Genomic DNA, 18,805 nt, shown 5'->3' with positions numbered 1-18,805 from the left:
TAAATGATTTGATTTTTGTTTCTTTGTTTCAATATTTTGTGAATATTTTAAACACATCCCAATCAATTTTTCTAATTCTTTCGCTCTAAAAGTTAAAAGACCCAATTTTAGATTATTACAAATTATTATTACACATGGACGCTTAAAATTATATTAATTGAAATTTGAAGATTTAAAAAATGTTACATGATAACTGATCGTGTTTTTAAATATTTATTCTTCCCTATTTTTTAATTATAAGCTTCTATTATATTTTTTATTTCATCTCAACAGCTGCAGCATCATCATTCATCATACAGCATATTGTTAACTGGCAATAATTAGTTGACAGTTGAGCGTAGTGAATCCTGGCATTTTGTCTCTGGTTGAATTTTATAGCTTTCTTTTCCTCCATCATACCAAAAACGAGCTCAAACTAGTCTTTGGTTCAAACCAAAACGAGTCTTTTCTTCATACGTTGTTGTAGTTTACTATCCTGGAGTTAAATTACTCCTTATAATTCGACCGTTTTCATATTATGAATATAACAGCGTCCTACTCTTCAGGTATTATTGTGTTTAATATTATACTATGTGTTGTTTTGTTTATAGGTTACGTGAATTCCGTAGTATATTTTGAAGGCCGAAGTTCGTTCATTATTTATTTTATGTGTTGTTCATTGCGTGGTGATACTGTGATGCATACCCAAGAAGGGTAAAACTGTACATTATAGGGCGTGGAATTTGGGGGTAGTGGGGGGTGGAGAGAGGGGGGGTGGGTACTAGGAACTTCCCCTGTAAAGGGGGGGGGCGCGAAAATTAATAGTTTTCGAGATATTTACAAATTAAGTTTTGGTCCGCCTAAAGCAAAGGGGGCGCAAAGTAAGGACTTAGAAAATTTTTGATCTAAAGTGAAAATTGTATAGGAATCATAAAATACATAATTTTTACAATTACTGTACAATTGCTGTACAATTAATATTGGACAGCGCTAGTCGTCCGCTAAACGGATGAGTAAAATAAATTAGTCGTCCGATTACCGGATGAATAAAATAATTTAATCGTCCGATAACATCTATTTATCTATATAGTTAGGTTATCGGGGTTTCTTTAGAGAACTGCCGCACGTATTATAGGTTTTTTGTGGGGGGAGGAGGGCACACGTAGGTATTTGATTTTTTTTTGCGCGTCGACGGAGCCCCGCTTCGCGGGGCTCCTATTTCTGTGTAGTTTTTTTTTTTAAAGAAACCTAACCTAACCTAACCTAAACTAGATTTTTTTTTGCGCGTCGACGGAGCCCCGCTTCGCGGGGCTCCTATTTCTGTGTAGTTTTTTTTTTTTTAAAAACCTAACCTAACCTAACCTAACCTAACTTGATTTTTTTTTGCGCGTCGACGGAGCCCCGCGAACGCGGGGCTCCTATTTCTGTGTAGTTTTTTTTAAGAAACCTAACCTAACCTAACCTAAAGGCTAACCTAACCTAAACCTAACCTAACGAATTGAGGGTGAATATCTCCGCCATTTTTGATTTTAGAGAAAAGTTGTTCCTATAAAACATGCTTATATTAGCGTTATCTTTACGATAAAACAATAATAAATAGGTGTTAAAATGACACCAACTCCATCAAAAGTCCTGCGCCCCCTTTGCTTTAGTCCAACCCAACTAGCTTTAGTGTTAAAAGGTTATCTAGTAATCCGAATAATCGGACGATTAAATTATTTTATTCATCCGGCAATCGGACGACTAATTTATTTTATTCATCCGTTTAGCGGACGACTAGACACTTCGATTAATATTTTTGTTAAATTATAAATTGCGAATATTAATTATTTTATTTAATCTATTTTACAAAAACTATACTTAATAATAATTATTTTTAATGTTGTTGTTAAAAAATATAAAAATTTCATAAATAAAATTTAAATTATAATATTTTTTTTGTTAGATAGAAATGTTTTACCTGAAATGAAACGCGTTTGACAATCGCTGTAGGTCAATTTGACACTGTCATAACAGTAAGTTCGGGTTTCAAAGATAAAATGGAGTAAAATTTTCCGATTTTCAAAAATTCGTGACTCAAAAACAAAAAGTTTTCGCGCTTTGAAATTTCAGATTTAGGTTCCATAGGACAATAGCTAACCACAAAAAAAATTACGACTCTCAACTCCACGCCCTATAATGTACAGTTTAGCCCCAAGAAGTAATGTAAAAGGTTCTTCTGAAAAATGTATTCAGGTATTCATTTCTTATCTAACATACTTTAATTATTGTGCCAAAATTGTTAATGCTCTTTGGATTGGTGAGTTATAAATTAAAGGACATATAGAAGCGGGAAATTGAAATTGTTATCTAACCAAGATTTCTATTTACATTTTTATTACACTGATTATATCTTTCAGGTTTTAATATTATTTCAGATTTATTACTGAATTAAAATATTCTTTGGTTCCTCTGTAGTCAAAAATCAGCCATATTTTTGAAAAATGTATTAAGCAGAAACTAAATTATGTTTAAAAGTGATATTAATTCATGAACTTTATGAGTGATTTTAATAAATACAATTTTAAGATCTTAATTCTTCTACATAATTCAATTTCAGAAAATTTTGATTTCTCTTTCTAACATTTACTTTTTTTAATACTTAGCCTTTATGCTTCATTTTGTACAAAAAATTATAATTCTTTTATTATGATGTCTACTAAATAAAAAGACACATTAAAATAAGTATTAAAAAACAAATTCGAACTAATAATTATCAAATTTTCCTTCTAGAACCTTCATGGAGCAGGCGTTGTTCAACGGAGACCATTTTCAGTATACAAGGAAAAGAAACTGGTATGTATTGTTTTATCTATTCTATATATTGTAGTTCTGCATGTTTTTGGTTATGGGGGTTATGTTATATGTATGTAATTATTACTCAAATTTTTTTATGTATTATGATGTTGTTAGTATGTAATAATGTGACTATTATTATTAATATCCAACTTAAATGGCAATTGCTTAAGCTATTTACATTGAAGTTAATTAAGTTGAATTTTAACAACTTAATTAGTTAATTAAGTTATAACATCACAATTTGTAAGAAAAACAATGTCTTTCCATATTGATGAATAATTTCAATCGTATTGTGTTTTAAAATTATGCTGTTTATAGTATATACTTATAAGGTTTTTTTAAAAATATGTAGTTATAAATCATTATTATTATGTACATAGTATATTTTTTGCGAAGCATGACATTGCACAAAAAATATAAATCAAAGCAGGCATGTAGCGTTCCATGTTTTACAGTGCAAAAAGCTAACATGAATGTGTCGGCCGTCGGGAGGTTGCTATAGGTGGAAATAATATTATTTCTTTTATTAATTTGCTCAGATAATATGATTATGAATTAATGAAGACATTTTTAGTAGTTGGAGAAAATTATCTATGTTCAATTGTTCGCATACATTAATTACTAAATAAGGCCTGTAGTTAAAATAGTGAATAAGCTTTTAACATGCTTTTATTCTTGTTTCATTAAAAAAATACTGTTTTTTTTACTTCTATATACTTACTACATATTTATTTTGGATAAGAGTAATTTTTTGCATGTTATATAATCATCAATTGTCTTTGCTTTTGATTTTTTTGAAAAATATTGATGTACATACATAATGCTTGTATATAATTATGTTAACAAGTACTTTCAAACTCCATGTAGTATAAACAAGTTATAGCTTGCATAAGTGTCACACACTTTAAGCAGTATAACTAAGTAATAACTTTGTTTTCACAAATATGTTTAGAATCCAACAAAAAATTACAAAAAAGGTTAGGTTAACTTAATATTTTTTTTTCGCTTATTATTTCTGAACACAAAGACAGTTTTGTATTTATGCTATCAGTAGAAGTAATATAATTTACTCAAATTAACATCTGTTATTCAAACAATTTTATCAACATGATAATTTTTAAAACAAAAACATGTTTTGATAAGTTTTGTATACCTATTATGCATTTTGATATGTTATTTTATGTCAGTGGTGTTTTGAATTCATTAGGTTTTGTGTTGCTAAATATTTGCTCTATGTACATACAGTTGTGAGAATATTTCATAATATATTACTGTTTCTAATAACAAAATATTATTAAGCTTATTTGGTCGGCTTCTTTGATCATAAAACAAATAAATTTTAAAGTATTCCTGTTTTATGGAAAAAATGCTTGAGATAAGTAAATAAGAGTTTCTATATGAGTTTGGCCAGTACTATTTCAGAACTATAATATTTAAATAAAACCTACACACTGTACACTTAAGGAACTGTGTCCAAATCTATTTGTTTTGTTATTAAGCTCTTTTAATAAGGATTTGCTACATACTAAAGCAGAAGTAAAAATCGACTTTGCAAAGTCTGCAAACAAACCAAACTAAACTTTTTTTTTCCAAACCTAAAAGCTTCCTAAATATTGGAAACAGGTTTTAAAGAATCCAATTCATTATTATCTCTGACATTGAACTTACTATGTAAGTTGTGACCTTGACAAAATATATCGTAGCTCCTACCGTACTACGTCATACAATGATACGTTTTGCATATGTATATTACATTTACAAGAAAGCTTCTCTTTGTTACTGTACAATTGTATAAAACAGGCATTTATTTAAAACGTTTGCAAAAAACAACTTAACAGCTTCTCGTGACGACTGTACTGGATAGAACAGGAAAATAAACAGAATTTAGAGTGTAGGAAGCGTGTTTGTACATTCGTCGCGTCATTCGTGAGTCAAGCGAATGTGCAGACCTGTTGGGACTTGTCTCGTACAAGGCATTGCACCGGACACTGCAATGCGTATTTGAAACGCTTTGAAGTTAGGTATGGTACAGCTATTAGCCAATTTTGGACGGGTCTAATTGAATATAAATGGTACGAGACACGAACGCTCTTTTTATACCTACTTGTGATGATTTCATTTATATCCCAGAGCATTTAAGCGAATAATAATTGGTGACTAGATATTTGAGCTTCAACATGTATTCTATTACGATTCTAGAAGAACTTCTGAATCGTCATAACATAGATTTAACATCTACCTACTGCACCGGTTCGGAAAGCAGTTTCTACAGAGAAAAGCCAACAAGAAACTGTAGTTACTCTTTTAAATTGTACCTACCGCGTTTTAAAAATAATTTTGTAAGAAAAGAAATGGACCATTCATTGATTGTTCATCTTTATATTATATTTTATCAGAAAAAAAGTATTGCATTTTTTTTTTTGTATTGCACATACATTTATTTTTTTGTATTCATATCAAAAAAGAATAGAGAAGAAAAGGCTACGATTTGAGAAATTTCCATCATTATTGGGATCCTCAGATAAAAATAAGCTTATACCTATAAATGTTTTTAGAAAAATATGCGCTGATTGCGAAGCTAACTGAACAAAATATATTAAGTACGTAAGGTTTATAACTAACTTGCCAAACATTGCTTGGGGTATCCCCATTTTTTGCCATCACCGTCCACTTCGCAGCAAATATTTACTCAAGAAATTCCAGCATTCAAAATTATTAAATACTAGCCGTTTGCCTCAAAATTAGACCGGGTTGACCTGCCATGAAAAAAAGTTTATTTTTTATATGTAAATATTTAGCTTTCTATCGAACACAGAAATGTTTATTGATAGTATTTGAGTCGTTTGCCAACAATTAAAGAAATCTTTAAAATATTAAGTACAGACATATCGAGCGCATACACTAACATTTATCACGCATTGGTAAGAATACTAAGAATGTTTATTTTAATATCTAAAGACGTAAATTTAACCCCTCGTTTTCACCAAGAAACAAGTTAAATACTAGTTTGATACAAAACTTGTAGAATACTTTTCAAAACATAATTATTTGTTTTATACATGTATTGAGACTGTCTCAAACATTCTTTCGTTCACACTTTGTAGCCAACAAGTACCTATTTATACAAGTATAAAACACAATTTGCGTTTACACTGAAGTCTGTGACATGTTAGAACTTGTCTGATCCATTGATAGCGTTCTCACCTACAAAATACAGTCGTGGTTTAGATAAGTATTGTTTATTTTATTGCAATTTCTGTATAATACTAGTAACAAACAAGTTTTAAACTTTATCCATGTTTGTTGGATAAAGTTTTCAACATACATACATCTCACAAAAGTTTTTTTTTATTGATAGAAATCATAAAAGTGGGTACGACTGAATTTGTCTCGAATTCTACAAGTATTGCTACAACAAAAACAAGAGATCATAAACATGTAGGCAACTAGAAGTTTTCAACCAATAAGTTTCGTATAAGTTATCCTACATGTATCAAATTTTGTATACAACATGTTTTACACATGTCTATGAGAAACGAAAATATTGCATCAAATTTGTAAAATACATGTATTATACTTTGGTGAAAACGAGGGGTAATGCGCGGTGGCGTCACTCTCATTAAGTGCAAGTACTAACATGTCTGATAATGTTGTCAGATTGACATGGTGCTCGGGACGCAGCCAGGATGGAATCTGAAGATCGAATTAGCTATTAAGGATATCATCTAGCTTTGATGCTTTGTTGATATACTGAATATTGTCAAAAAATTATGAAAAAGAGACGAAAAATTGTTTTTTTATTTGTATATATTTTATCTGGATCAAAGTTTCAGTAAATCAACAAAATCATGAAATATAGCTTCGCTCTGCATCATAAATCATCGTGCTATTAAAATATTTTTTAGGATTTAGATAATTTTATTTGATATTATTATCTAACATAATTAGATGTTTGTAACACGTGGTTGTGCATAAATCTATGCATTCGTAATATGCAAATGATTAATTCGTTTTTGTTCTTGTTTTGTTTTGTTTTATGTCTTATCAAAAAGGAATGTTTTTTTTTATCTGATTTGCGCATGACCATCATATTTTATAAGATTTTTTGTTGTTGTTTTTAAAAATTTTGTTGGTATTTGTTATTGAATTTGTAGATTACTTAGTTTTAGTTTGGTAAGTAGCGTGTTCTAATGTTTGTCATTTTATCTTGTATTTGTATGGTTTGTGCATGTGATGTAATAATTTGGCGTTTAAAAAAATAACTTACAAAAAAAGATACGATTAGACAGAAAAAAAATATACACATGAAATATATGCTAAAAAACTACTTATACTGGAATCGAGTAAAAAAAAAGAAAAAAAAATCGAGGTCAAATTAAAAAAAAAGCATTGAGATTTAAAAAAAGACTAAACAAAAGTGTCTGTTGTACAAAAAAAAGGAACTTTCGAGCAGCAAAAGCGACAGCCGCCAGCCCGGAGCATAGACAATTCAACGCGGCGCCGTGGCACCATAGACAACCGGTGTTGCCCATAAGCAAATGTTCAGTTTATCGATATTTATAGATTTTGTGCGCGACACGAGCGACACTGAGCTCGGCAGCGATGCGGAGCGCGAGTTTGAGCCCGCGACCGAGTCGGAGGACGACGGGCCGATTGGCTGCGAGTCGTCTGGACAGAGCGACGTGAGTGTTGCCACTTATTATAACTTTTATATTGCATTTGACTCACAATACAATCTTATTTATTTTATTTATTTATAACACTTTACTATGCTAGTTATACAAATTACTTAAAACTAAAACTTATAGCTAAACTAGCACAGAGGGCGGCCTTATCACTAAAGAGTGATCTTAATCCATCAGGCCCCGGAATCACAGACACAATAGAAAATCTATTGTGTCGCGGTCGGATCATACTGTTTTGGTCAAGTTTATTAATATTCAATAAGAGATCCGTTAATTTTTACTACAACTAAAAGAGAAGAGAGTATAGCACTTTGCAAATAAAGCAAAATACCTCCACTAACCAACCACACATCTAATTTCAGAACGAAATAATAACGACGAAAGTGATCGAAGTGTCGGTCGGCGACGATGGCGAGTTGCAGTTCGCTGACTCGGAGCAAACTGACTCTGACGGCAGCGATAGTGAAATGGACCTGTATGACTACTGGCTATGCGCGCAGTGCCGGGCTGAAAACAATAACCCGCTGTATAGATACTGCGAAAAGTGTTTCAAGGTTTGTTGAGACGAAAAATGGGATATTGGAACATTCTAGAAGGTGCAAGCGAGGTGTAGAGGTGCTGTGTTTCAAGGTTTGTTGAAAATAATGGTGGAATGTTCTAGAACGTGCAAGCGAGGTGTGGAGGTGCTGTGTTTCAAGGTTTGTCGTCTTTAGTACATGGGGTGTACTGGAAAGCAGGAGCAGAAGGATAGATTGGACAATGCAAAGCAGAGAAAAAACAGCTAAAGTTACTGGGAGTAGTTTCTAGGTTTGATCTAATTGGTATTGTGTGAAATGCTCTAGAAGGCATCTGAATGTCAGATTTTATAGTGCGAAGTCGAAAAAAGACATCTATGAAGGTGCGGAGTACAACTACTGATACAATATTTCAAAGTTTTGGTAAGTGATATCTTCTAGAAGGCAAGGCTGAAAGGTCGATTTCATAGTGCAAAGTCCAGAAAGAAGTTTTTTAAGGTTTGTTGTGAATGGTTGTGTGTGGAATTCTCTGGCAGTACGTGGGCCACACTGAAAGTTTTGCGTAACTCATAAATAAAACAATTTATTTGAGTAATATTACATTTACTACTTTTTAAAGTATTCTCCGTTACATTTAAAACACTTTTTCATACGTTCAAACAATTTCTGGAGACATGAGGACCATTGGTCCGAGGGTATGTTTTCTGCGTGCTGTTTGTAAGCAATCACGGCCTCTTCTGGCCACGTAAATGTCGAACCACTCATTGAATCTTAGATTTTTGGGAAACCGAAGAAATAGTACGATGCTAGGTCAGGACTGCGTGTGGCATGGGTCACGTGCTCTATGTTTTCATTAGCCAAAAATGACTTTGTTTTGGTCGCGGTGTGCGCCGGAGCACTGTCATGGTGCAACAGGATGCAACCTCTAGGTCGCTTTTCCCTCATTTTTTCTAAGACATTGGACAAACAAATAGTGGTGTACGACTCAGCATTAACAGTATATTGTAGCTCAAGTGGTATAGTGCAGACAGAACCCATCTTGGAGAAAAAAAACGCAATCATTTGTTTGTCGACCCTTCTCACCTGCCTTAATTTTGTTGGTTTCCTGTCACTTTCAACCACCCCCAAAGAATATTGGTGATTTATTTCTGGAATATAACAATATATTCATGTTTCATATCCTGTTACGATATTATCCACAGCATTATAATGTCCGTGATTGTACTTTAATAGCATTTCTTTACACCAATCTACTCGATGTCGTTTTTATTCTGGAGTGAGTTTGTGAGCAATCCACTGGCAATCAAGCTTCCTAATTTTGAAATGTTCATGTAAAATTTTCTGAATTTGGCTCATACCAATCCCCAAATGTCCCCGAATCTCCTAATAAGTGATATGGCAAATTTCTTAAATTAGTCGTCTGACGGTAGCCATATTTTCCTCCGTGATCGCAGTTCAGGGTTGACCTTCACGAATGTCATCATGGAGAGAAACATGGCCGCGATGAAATTCAGCATATCAATGCCTTACAGTCCTCAACTAAGGTGCTTCCCTCCAGAAAGTATTTTAAAGGCGAGCAGTGCAAGCTTTCGGAGAAAGCGAACTTTTAAAATCGTAAAAAATCACCGCCCTAAAATTCTTTCGTGCTAGTTCCATTTTTGCTACGGATAACGAACTTCAACTTGAGATAAAAAACAATTGACAAGTTCTTCCCGCCCAATTTTTTTTTCTACAACTAATGAGACTTCATATGTTAAAAAAATATAACATTCAAAATTCAAACATTTATGGGTGGCCCGCAACGCAAAACTTTTAGTGTGCACTAGGTACGAGCAAAATTTGAATGCGAAATATAGCTACCCGCTATAAAACCTATTATAAAGGTGCTGGGAAGGGTTTTAGGATTGCAGGAAGAAGAATGATATCTGAGAGAGTTCTCAAAGGTCCAAGCCAGGTGTAAAATTGCAGAAAAGAACCGACTTCAAACATTCAATATTTATTTCCAATATACATACATATTATTTACTTATTATGGAATTTTCTCATATAATTTTATTAATCATTGACTATTTATTAAATATATTACCCCTTTTTTATGTATCATTTTATTTTTGCAAATGCAATAACATTCATATAAAATTATCTACATATTTTTATAATTTTAAAATATTTCTTACATTTTTATTTATGTATTTCTTATCATTGCTATTTTTATTGCGTCCTTACTAACCATTCTTCACTTTATTCTACCACCTTATTAAACTCACAACCCATGTATTCTAGGTACGTAAAAACTTCTTCCCGCCGAGACCGAAGCGAAAATCGCGACGTAACAACCGACTAGACACAGACTTGCAAACGTTCTCCCAGGAATCCGGGATATCCGTGAAAACCGTTCCGGATACTGACATTTTACCGGTCAAAGAACATTTGCCTGACTCTCAATCGGTTCCGGATACTTATCCGATTCAAGATACCGATACGGCAGATCCGGAACGGTTCGCGCGAACGCTATCCCAAGACTCCGGCGTGGAGTCGGCTTTCAACAGCCAAGAGTCGTGCCAAGAACGGGTCAAGAGCGTGCCAAATGTGATATTAGGTAGGCGCAAACGGCGCGCGGATTCCGTCGACCGGAACAACAAACGGATCCGGACCGACTACACGGATTCCGAATCCGACGCGTCGGTTGCCGACGTACAGCCCATAGTCAAAATGGTCAGCGATCCCGCGCTAACCATAGACAACAATATATTACCGACCGATGTGTTGCTAAAAGATAAATTAGAGGCGAAAGACGACATGTGCATAGTTTGTTTCGCAGAGCCCAAGTCGGGCGTGTTCGTTCACGGACGGATAGCGCATATATGTTGTTGTTATAAGTGCGCTGTTAAAGTTTGGGCCAAAGCGAAGCGCTGCCCCGTGTGCAATTGTAAAGTTAGCAATGTCCTGAAGGCGGTTGTTATGTAGTTTTTATTTCCAATTTTTTAGTATAGCGCCATCTGTTGATTGAATTTTGCTCTTCTCTTTCCGCCGTAGATAAGGAGTTAGGGATAAATAATATGTTTGTTTTCCCCAAAGCATAGAGAATATTTACTGAACTTGTCGCGCACAATTCCACATACCCTGTAATCCCCTTTTTTCATTTTTTAATCGATAAAGTTAAAACCATGTTTCTGGAATGTATAGCAAGTCAAATATTTGCTATTAACAACTATTCCACATGATTAAAAATTAAAATCTAGTACAAATCATAAATTTTGTTTATTCAATCAACAGATGGAAAGTTTTCTTTCGTACGATAATTTCTTACATGTCTGTTTTTTTCCCGTTAATTTCTGATTATTAACAAAAAAAAAAAAGTTAACGGCTATATTTTTTAAAGTGACCTCATTATAAATATAACAAATTAAAAATATATCGCGTTACATACGCCACGTGTGCCTTAAAATTATATTCCAATTTCGTTTTTTTTCTATTAATTTTCTTAAAACATATCATTTAAAAATATTAGATAAATGTGCTTTAATTACTTGTTAATAAATGTAAATAACATTTGTCCACCGAAAGAGAGAAATAATATATTTTGTTTAAACGTTAATTAGGTTAGGTTTTGCATATTGATATTTGAGAAGGGAATTTCCAAAAAATATTGCAATGATAAAAAAGGTTCTAGGTTAGGTATGAAAAGAGGCCAGGAATATTTTATAGAGCGGTGTTTATATGCCCCATTAAATAATTCTGCAAGAATGAATGTCAGTTTTCCTTGTATATAATATACTTAAAATTAATTCAGTTAATGCTTGACAGTTTTAGATGCTGAAGTTCAAAGGTGATAGATTTATTAATTTTCGTTATATCACCATGTAAAGACGTAGGATTAAAACGCTTTTGTTATTATATGTTTCTTGCAAAAGCAAATTGTATATTATTGTTTATGGCTTACTGTATAATTGAATAGCCGTAACAAATTCAGTATATTTTATCTATATTTACTGTCCCCTTACTAATTAACTTTAATATATATTTTAACTAATTACAATTTTGTAATATCTTTCAAGTGAAAGAGTGAAAATGAAAAGGATAAACCTTTCATTTTATATACTTAAGATTAATAAAACTGGAAGTGAGTTCCAGATAAAAATCATCGTTATTGCATTGTGTTATCTTTGCTTAGATTTGTATAAAAAAGTTATATTAATTTCCTTAAAAACATTCTTGGTCTTTATCCTTTATTATAATTGATTACGCTTCTTAAATTATTAGTTCATTTCTTGCTTATAATCAAACCCACCATCTTTGCCTACCGCACAGAAGATCTATTAATTTGTTAAGATTAAATTTTATTTTTCTTAAATTCTATATAAAAGTGATTAAACCTAGATTAGAAATAAAAGCCGGGAATAGATCTCGTAAGTTTATGTATAGTAGACGTAATTTTATACTTTGTACGAAAAATGTAAACGCATTGAAAAAAGAAAGTTACATTGAGTTAAAAAAAAGAAAAACAGATAATAAAAATTTTATTTCAGGCAACACGTGTTTTATTTTATTGTCCCCCTTCCCGGTGTAACACATATTTTTTAATTTTTAAGTTTATGGTTTAAGTATATTTTTCGTCAAAAAACTAAACCGGAAAAATTACATACAATGAATGGCATTACCTTACTTAGTCGAAAGTTCTGACGTAGCAAAGCAAAAAAAACCTTCTGTATTGAGAACATCCTTAAATTGTTAGTCCTTAGTTGAATAAAACAAAGTCCCAGCTTTATTATATGAGTTTTGGTATTATTGTAGTGAAGAAAGCTTCAGGTTCGATTCCTGATGGAGGTCATATTCAACTGTTGTGGACAACCTTTGAGGAAAATATGAATATTACAGAATAAATAGATTATAATAGTTAGTTCTACTTTCAGATAGCAGTGCAATAATTTAAGATTCTTTGATAGTATTCTTATTTTATTGGTTTTCCGTTATCTACAAAATAGAAAATCCTGGATTCTAGAAGGTCTAATAATATCTCGAGATTTCTGTCGAATGTAGGTAACCATGAAAAGTCATGAATTCATAAATCACATAATATAATATATCAGATTATTATTGACTCATATACAACACTAGCCGCTCCGCGCGGTTTCACCCCCGTGGCTCCTCTCCTGTTGGTCGTAGCGTGATGATTTATAGCCTATAGCCTTCCTCGATAAATGAGCTATCTAACACCGAAAGAATTTTTCAAATCGGACCAGTACTCGAGATTAGCGCGTTCAAAAAAACAAACAAACTCTTCAGCTTTATAATATACAACATTGAAAAGAAAGGTGTGCGTTACCCAGGCAAAATGTTTTGCTTTAGAGAGATGAGACTTAAACAAATAATTAGTGTATCATGAGGAGCAATTTGTTTACTAATAGCAAAATTTGTTTGAATTGTAGTTTTTAAGTTATTTAAGAAAAACAAATTTTGCTGGAGTAACGTTTGAAACGTTACCCAGGCAAAATCGTCTTTCAAAAATTAGTTTCAGCACGGAACCAAATACATGAATAGATAGCTTTTGTTGAGTAGTAAATGTTTATAAATAGCAAAATTTGTGTGTGGTATAGTTCTTTAGTTATTTAAGATTTTGCTGCGGTAACGTTTTGGGATTTCCCAGATCTCGAAAACGGCTCAACGCAGAAGTTTGAAAAAAATACCAATAAAAGACCTTAATTTGTTTAAATTTGTTTAATCATTAGTTTTTGATTTGGTTGACGTAAACCAATGTAATTAAATGGTTTCAAAAATCAGAAGAAGCGGGTTTACATGTAAACCAATACACTTATAACCAAATAAACAGCTGTAAAAAATACCCGTGGTTCGACGCTTGTTTACAGCAGACATTTTAGATTTCATACTTTACACGTTAAGAAGATAAAAACAAATTTGATTTATTTTAGACTGGTCGTACTTTAGCGATCGAATACGCAGTTCCCATAACATTAAGAAACATGGCATACTTTAAACAAATTAAAATGATTCATGAAAATTCTTTCCTGTTAATTTCAGCCTTGAATTACGGCTCTAATGAAAGTTATCTCAAAAACAAGAATATGTCAGCAATTCTCTAATAAGCCGACCAAATTGAAAAGGTCACGTAAAAGCGACTGCACCGTACGTACGGGTAATCTTCGCAAATTAGCAGCTTGGTAACCGATGTTTTGTACAGTTAAGCAGAAAAACGTTATTCGTGAAGCCGATTTTTTAATATTTTTTAAGTGCAGTACCATATTACTGTTAACCTGAATGATATACCCATTAATATAGAGTTAAATGGCCAACAGTACAACAGATTTTGGCAGTAATTGATTTTGACCCACCATCAAGTTCCACATTGATTGGACATTACAGAGCATACTGTTACAGAACGAAAACTCAACAATATGAATGTTACGATGATCTGTACTGTAAACTACAGAAATGCAAAAACTCCATAATGCCACATTTGATTATATATTCATTAGTGTAGGTAATTAAAACGTTAGAGACTGGAAGCATAAAACACATAATTTTATACGGTCCCAATGACCACACAAATTTTATTGAATTAGGTACGAATCTGTGATTATGAGTGATATTAGTAGTTATTAATGATAAAAACTGTACTGTTTCCTATATTTTTAAATAGGTACATAAGTGTAAAAGTTGTTTATTTTTTATATAATTGTTGGAAGATTTTTATTATATTGTTGTTTTCTCATTTAAAAGTTTTGTGATTATATACATTTTTTATAGAATATGCTCGAAACCGTCCCTCATAAGGGCAAGAAATATAGGCAAGCCGATAATACATATTTTGTAAAAAAAAAACATTAAATGTGCTTTGCACATTACACACACAACGCCGACTCAATTCCAACTCAAGTCACACTGTGGTATTGAAATATGAGCTTTATGTCGTGTTACTTAGAGTGGATATTTCAACATTAAGTTAAAAGAAGGTTACGACGCTTTGACAATGATTGGTTCACGGGTTATCCACCTGTGGCAGTCACATGTAATGTTAAAATATTCACTCTAAGTAACACGTAACAAAACTCAAAAATGTTGATACTAAGGCAAAGCAATACATATAATTTGTATGAGACTGATTTTTTAAATAAAAATAATGAATCTTAACCATTTTATTATTTTAACTAACCTGACCAGAAAACTTTTGTATTCAACTGTACTAACAAAACATCTATATTATCCTGTTCATTTCAGATGGTTGCGCTTATGTATGGTGCGGTCGCTTTTATATGACCTTTTCAATTTGGTCGGCTCATTAGAGAATTGCTGACATAATCTTGTTTTTGAGATAACTTTCATTAGAGCCGTAATTCAAAGCTGCAATTAACAGGAAGGAATTTTCAGGAATCATTTTAATTTGTTTAAAGTATGCCATGTTTCTTAATGTTATGGGAACTGCGTATTTGATCGCTAAAGTACGACCAGTCTAAAATAAATCAAATTTGTTTTTATCTTCTTAATGTGTAAAGTATGAAATCTAATATTTCTGATGTAAACAAGCGTCGAACCACGGGTATTTTTTACAGCTGTTTATTTGGTTATAAGTGTATTGGTTTACTTGCAAACCCGTTTCTTCTGATTTTTGAAACCATTTAATTACATTGGTTTACGTCAACCAAATCAAAAACTAATGATTAAACAAATTTAAACAAATTGAGGTCTTTTATTGGTATTTTTTTCAAACTTCTGCGTTGAGCCGTTTTCGAGATCTGGGAAATCCCAAAACGTTACCGCAGCAAAATCTTAAATAACTAAAGAACTATACCACACACAAATTTTGCTATTTATAAACATTTACTACGCAACAAAAGCTATCTATTCATGTATTTGGTTCCGTGCTGAAACTAATTTTTGAAAGACGATTTTGCCTGGGTAACGTTTCAAACGTTACTCCAGCAAAATTTGTTTTTCTTAAATAACTTAAAAACTACAATTCAAACAAATTTTGCTATTAGTAAACAAATTGCTCCTCATGATACACTAATTATTTGTTTAAGTCTCATCTCTCTAAAGCAAAACATTTTGCCTGGGTAACGCACACAAAAGAAAGTACTTATGTAACTAGGTACAATATTTAGCAATAACACGTATTTTCGGCAATCAATAAGCACGTACCAAAATCAAGGACATTTGCTAATCAAATTAAACCAGGCGCTGCCTACGCTGTAGAGTTCGTTCGAAGATCAAGGTGAAATGTTTTGACTAACACTATATAGATACTAAATGTATCTCATAAAAGTGAGGAATGACTGAATTTATAACTGGAAATACATGATTATTTGCTACGATGTGTTTTCGTACTGCAAAATTATTAACTGCTTAATTCGAAAAAGAGGTAAGTAAACCGTAAATCAGAAAGAAATAACTACACTGTAGTCCGCTTTTTATTCCATTTTTTCCTATAAAATTTCGTAAGAGTTGATTTATTTCGAATAAACAAGATTAAATATAGATCGACGAATACACGAAAGAAATAAAAGAAAGACTGAAACTGTATCTCTAGAGCAGACATAAATAATTTTGTTCTAGTCGTAAACATGTAAACACATTCTTTTCAAATGGGGTCAGGACAAACTAAGGACGCAACCAGACGTCCAGACATTAATTCAATAAGATTCAGCTCTAACGAAAAAGAGTCTATTTTCTCAGACCTAAGTACCTTATTATTATCGTAGGAATCATTTATGCAATTTATTTTTAACCTTCTAAAGGTAAATTTTTAAACAAACTAACTAGGTATGAAATTTTAGATTCATAACTAGGTAACAGTGCAATGAGAAATTATAAAATGTTTTTGTCTTTGAATTAAATTAACCAAAGCGTAACAGCTCTACCTAGAGCAGGTTACATAAAATCATTTTAAATTAAGCTTCGTTTAGACTTTAGATAATAAAATACATAATATAATATAGTCTAAAACATTACTAAGTTTTTATTTTTACGACGAGCAATTTCTCAGAAAACTTTAAACTCACGAGCAATTATTGAAAACAGACCATTTAATGATTTAATACGATGACAATCAAAATTTAGAAGAATAGCAACTCCTGTATTTTTTCATCAAATTATTTTAAATTGATATATAGCCTTATAGCCTTCCTCGATAAATGGTATATCTAACACCGAAAGAATTTTTCAAATCGGATCAGTAGTTTCTGAGATTAGCGCGTATAAACAAACAAACAAATTCTTCAGCTTTATAATATTAGCACAGACTAATAATAATATACTACGTATATTATATTAGCATAGAATATACAGCCTACGTTTTTAGATACACCACGTGCGAGGCTTGAAAATAAATACAAAACAAAACTAAGATATTTATAAAAGAGAACCGTGTTATGAAAGTTTTCTGCAAAAATAATCTAATCTGCGAGTGACCGATAGCACTTCAAATACCGTTATCAAACAGCCGCTTATCACGATATCGCTACGCAATAAACTTCACCAACTTAGTTCACCAATTTCGTTTAATTTCCCATTTTCGCTTAGTTACATTCACGATTAATATTTATTAGGTTTGTTTTTGTGCAGTTTCAAAGTATTGGTATTAATTTTCTTAATAGACCAATATACATACCTACTAATCTAAGTACCTATCAAAGAAAATGCACACTGTTGCTTCTAGCGAAAAGAACTAGGATAAAATACGGCATGGAAAATATACATTTTATTACTGCTAACTTACATATTTTTGAATTGAAACTTCTTTATGCGCGTTGAGAGCAAAGCTTCAAGGTCGCGTCATGGGAATAACGTCACGTCATGGAGTAAGGCGACGATTTTGGTATCCCTGAATCTTGCCAAAGAAGTTTAACTTCTGACACGTGTACTCTTCTTTTTAAATGTTCGCATTTATTATATTATAAATCCTGCAAATAAGAAATTAACTTAAATCATTCTTGACATAGAATACAAGAGCGACTAATTAAATAAAGGTATGCCTTAATTATTCTGAAAGAGCTAATTAGTAAGACTGCCTTGTAACATTACCTACAACTTCCGTAGATCTCGGATCTTTGTTCGCCGATTAAATTGTAATTAATAATCTATCTACAGTTCCCGCATCACAAATACAAATCAGTGTGCAGTTGGTAGGTACTATCCACATAATACCACATTTTAATTTAATTATAGAAGTTTTAATTAGTAACTCTGGAGTTATTGATTTCTATTTTCTATATACTTATTAAACATTTCATAATTAGAATCATAATATTATAAATTCTAATATAATACTTACTTGAAATCAAAAAGTTCGAATTCAAAAACGTTTCAATAATTATATTAACCTCTTCAGACTCGAATTATGATTAAATTTCGTCGTTATTAAGTAGTTATTACTCAGACAAATTTCTATTATACGTTTATTCTTACAATAATTCAGCGTGACGGCTATAGCCTATATAGGCAGTAATTTCAGATGGGCTTTTGGTCTGAATATAAATGGTTTGGGGAGGGGAGTTTGTCGCGGTTCCTCCAATCCACCTCATCCCCCTCTAAGTACATAAAATTCGTATTCGGTCGTATAAAAAAAAATTATACGTAGATTGTTCTAGATTTCCATATAATAGATGAATTGGGTATCCTAAACCCTATTATTAAAATTTTAGATTATTCCCCTTTCTATAGAATTTAGGAGCGGGAAGCTATCCGGAAGGTTAAGGTCGACGAAAAAAATCAATGCCCGCCCGCATACTATGATACACCTACCTATTTGTGTATTTGTAGTCTCGTCAACGC

At 32.1% G+C, this 18,805-nt stretch overlaps 1 protein-coding gene across 1 annotated transcript; it reads left to right on the top strand.

The window, feature by feature from the left end:
- Positions 1 to 411: 411 nt before the first annotated feature.
- On the top strand, positions 412 to 12,550 carry LOC149902657 (E3 ubiquitin-protein ligase Mdm2-like). Its single transcript, XM_090109309.1, has 5 exons — positions 412 to 545; positions 2,752 to 2,814; positions 7,381 to 7,499; positions 7,865 to 8,056; positions 10,301 to 12,550. Exons 1-5 carry the CDS (start codon positions 518 to 520, stop codon positions 10,982 to 10,984), a joined length of 1,086 nt encoding a protein of 361 aa, XP_089965435.1. The 5' UTR covers positions 412 to 517; the 3' UTR covers positions 10,985 to 12,550.
- Positions 12,551 to 18,805: the final 6,255 nt, after the last annotated feature.

The sequence above is a fragment of the Colias eurytheme genome, chromosome 14 (genome assembly GCF_061535395.1).
Source record: "Colias eurytheme isolate Ceu_HAF_F1 chromosome 14, ilColEury1 Martin Lab GWU primary, whole genome shotgun sequence".
Classification (NCBI taxonomy): domain Eukaryota; kingdom Metazoa; phylum Arthropoda; class Insecta; order Lepidoptera; family Pieridae; genus Colias; species Colias eurytheme.
This window is presented reverse-complemented; position numbering and strand designations above follow the sequence as displayed.

Excerpts from the sequence above, each read along its gene's own strand:
- LOC149902657 (XM_090109309.1), top strand. The coding sequence starts at position 518 with ATGAATATAACAGCGTCCTACTCTTCAG. Across the intron at positions 546-2,751 it reads AACAGCGTCCTACTCTTCAG|AACCTTCATGGAGCAGGCGT; the intron begins GTATTATTGTGT and ends TTTTCCTTCTAG. Across the intron at positions 8,057-10,300 it reads ACTGCGAAAAGTGTTTCAAG|GTACGTAAAAACTTCTTCCC; the intron begins GTTTGTTGAGAC and ends CATGTATTCTAG.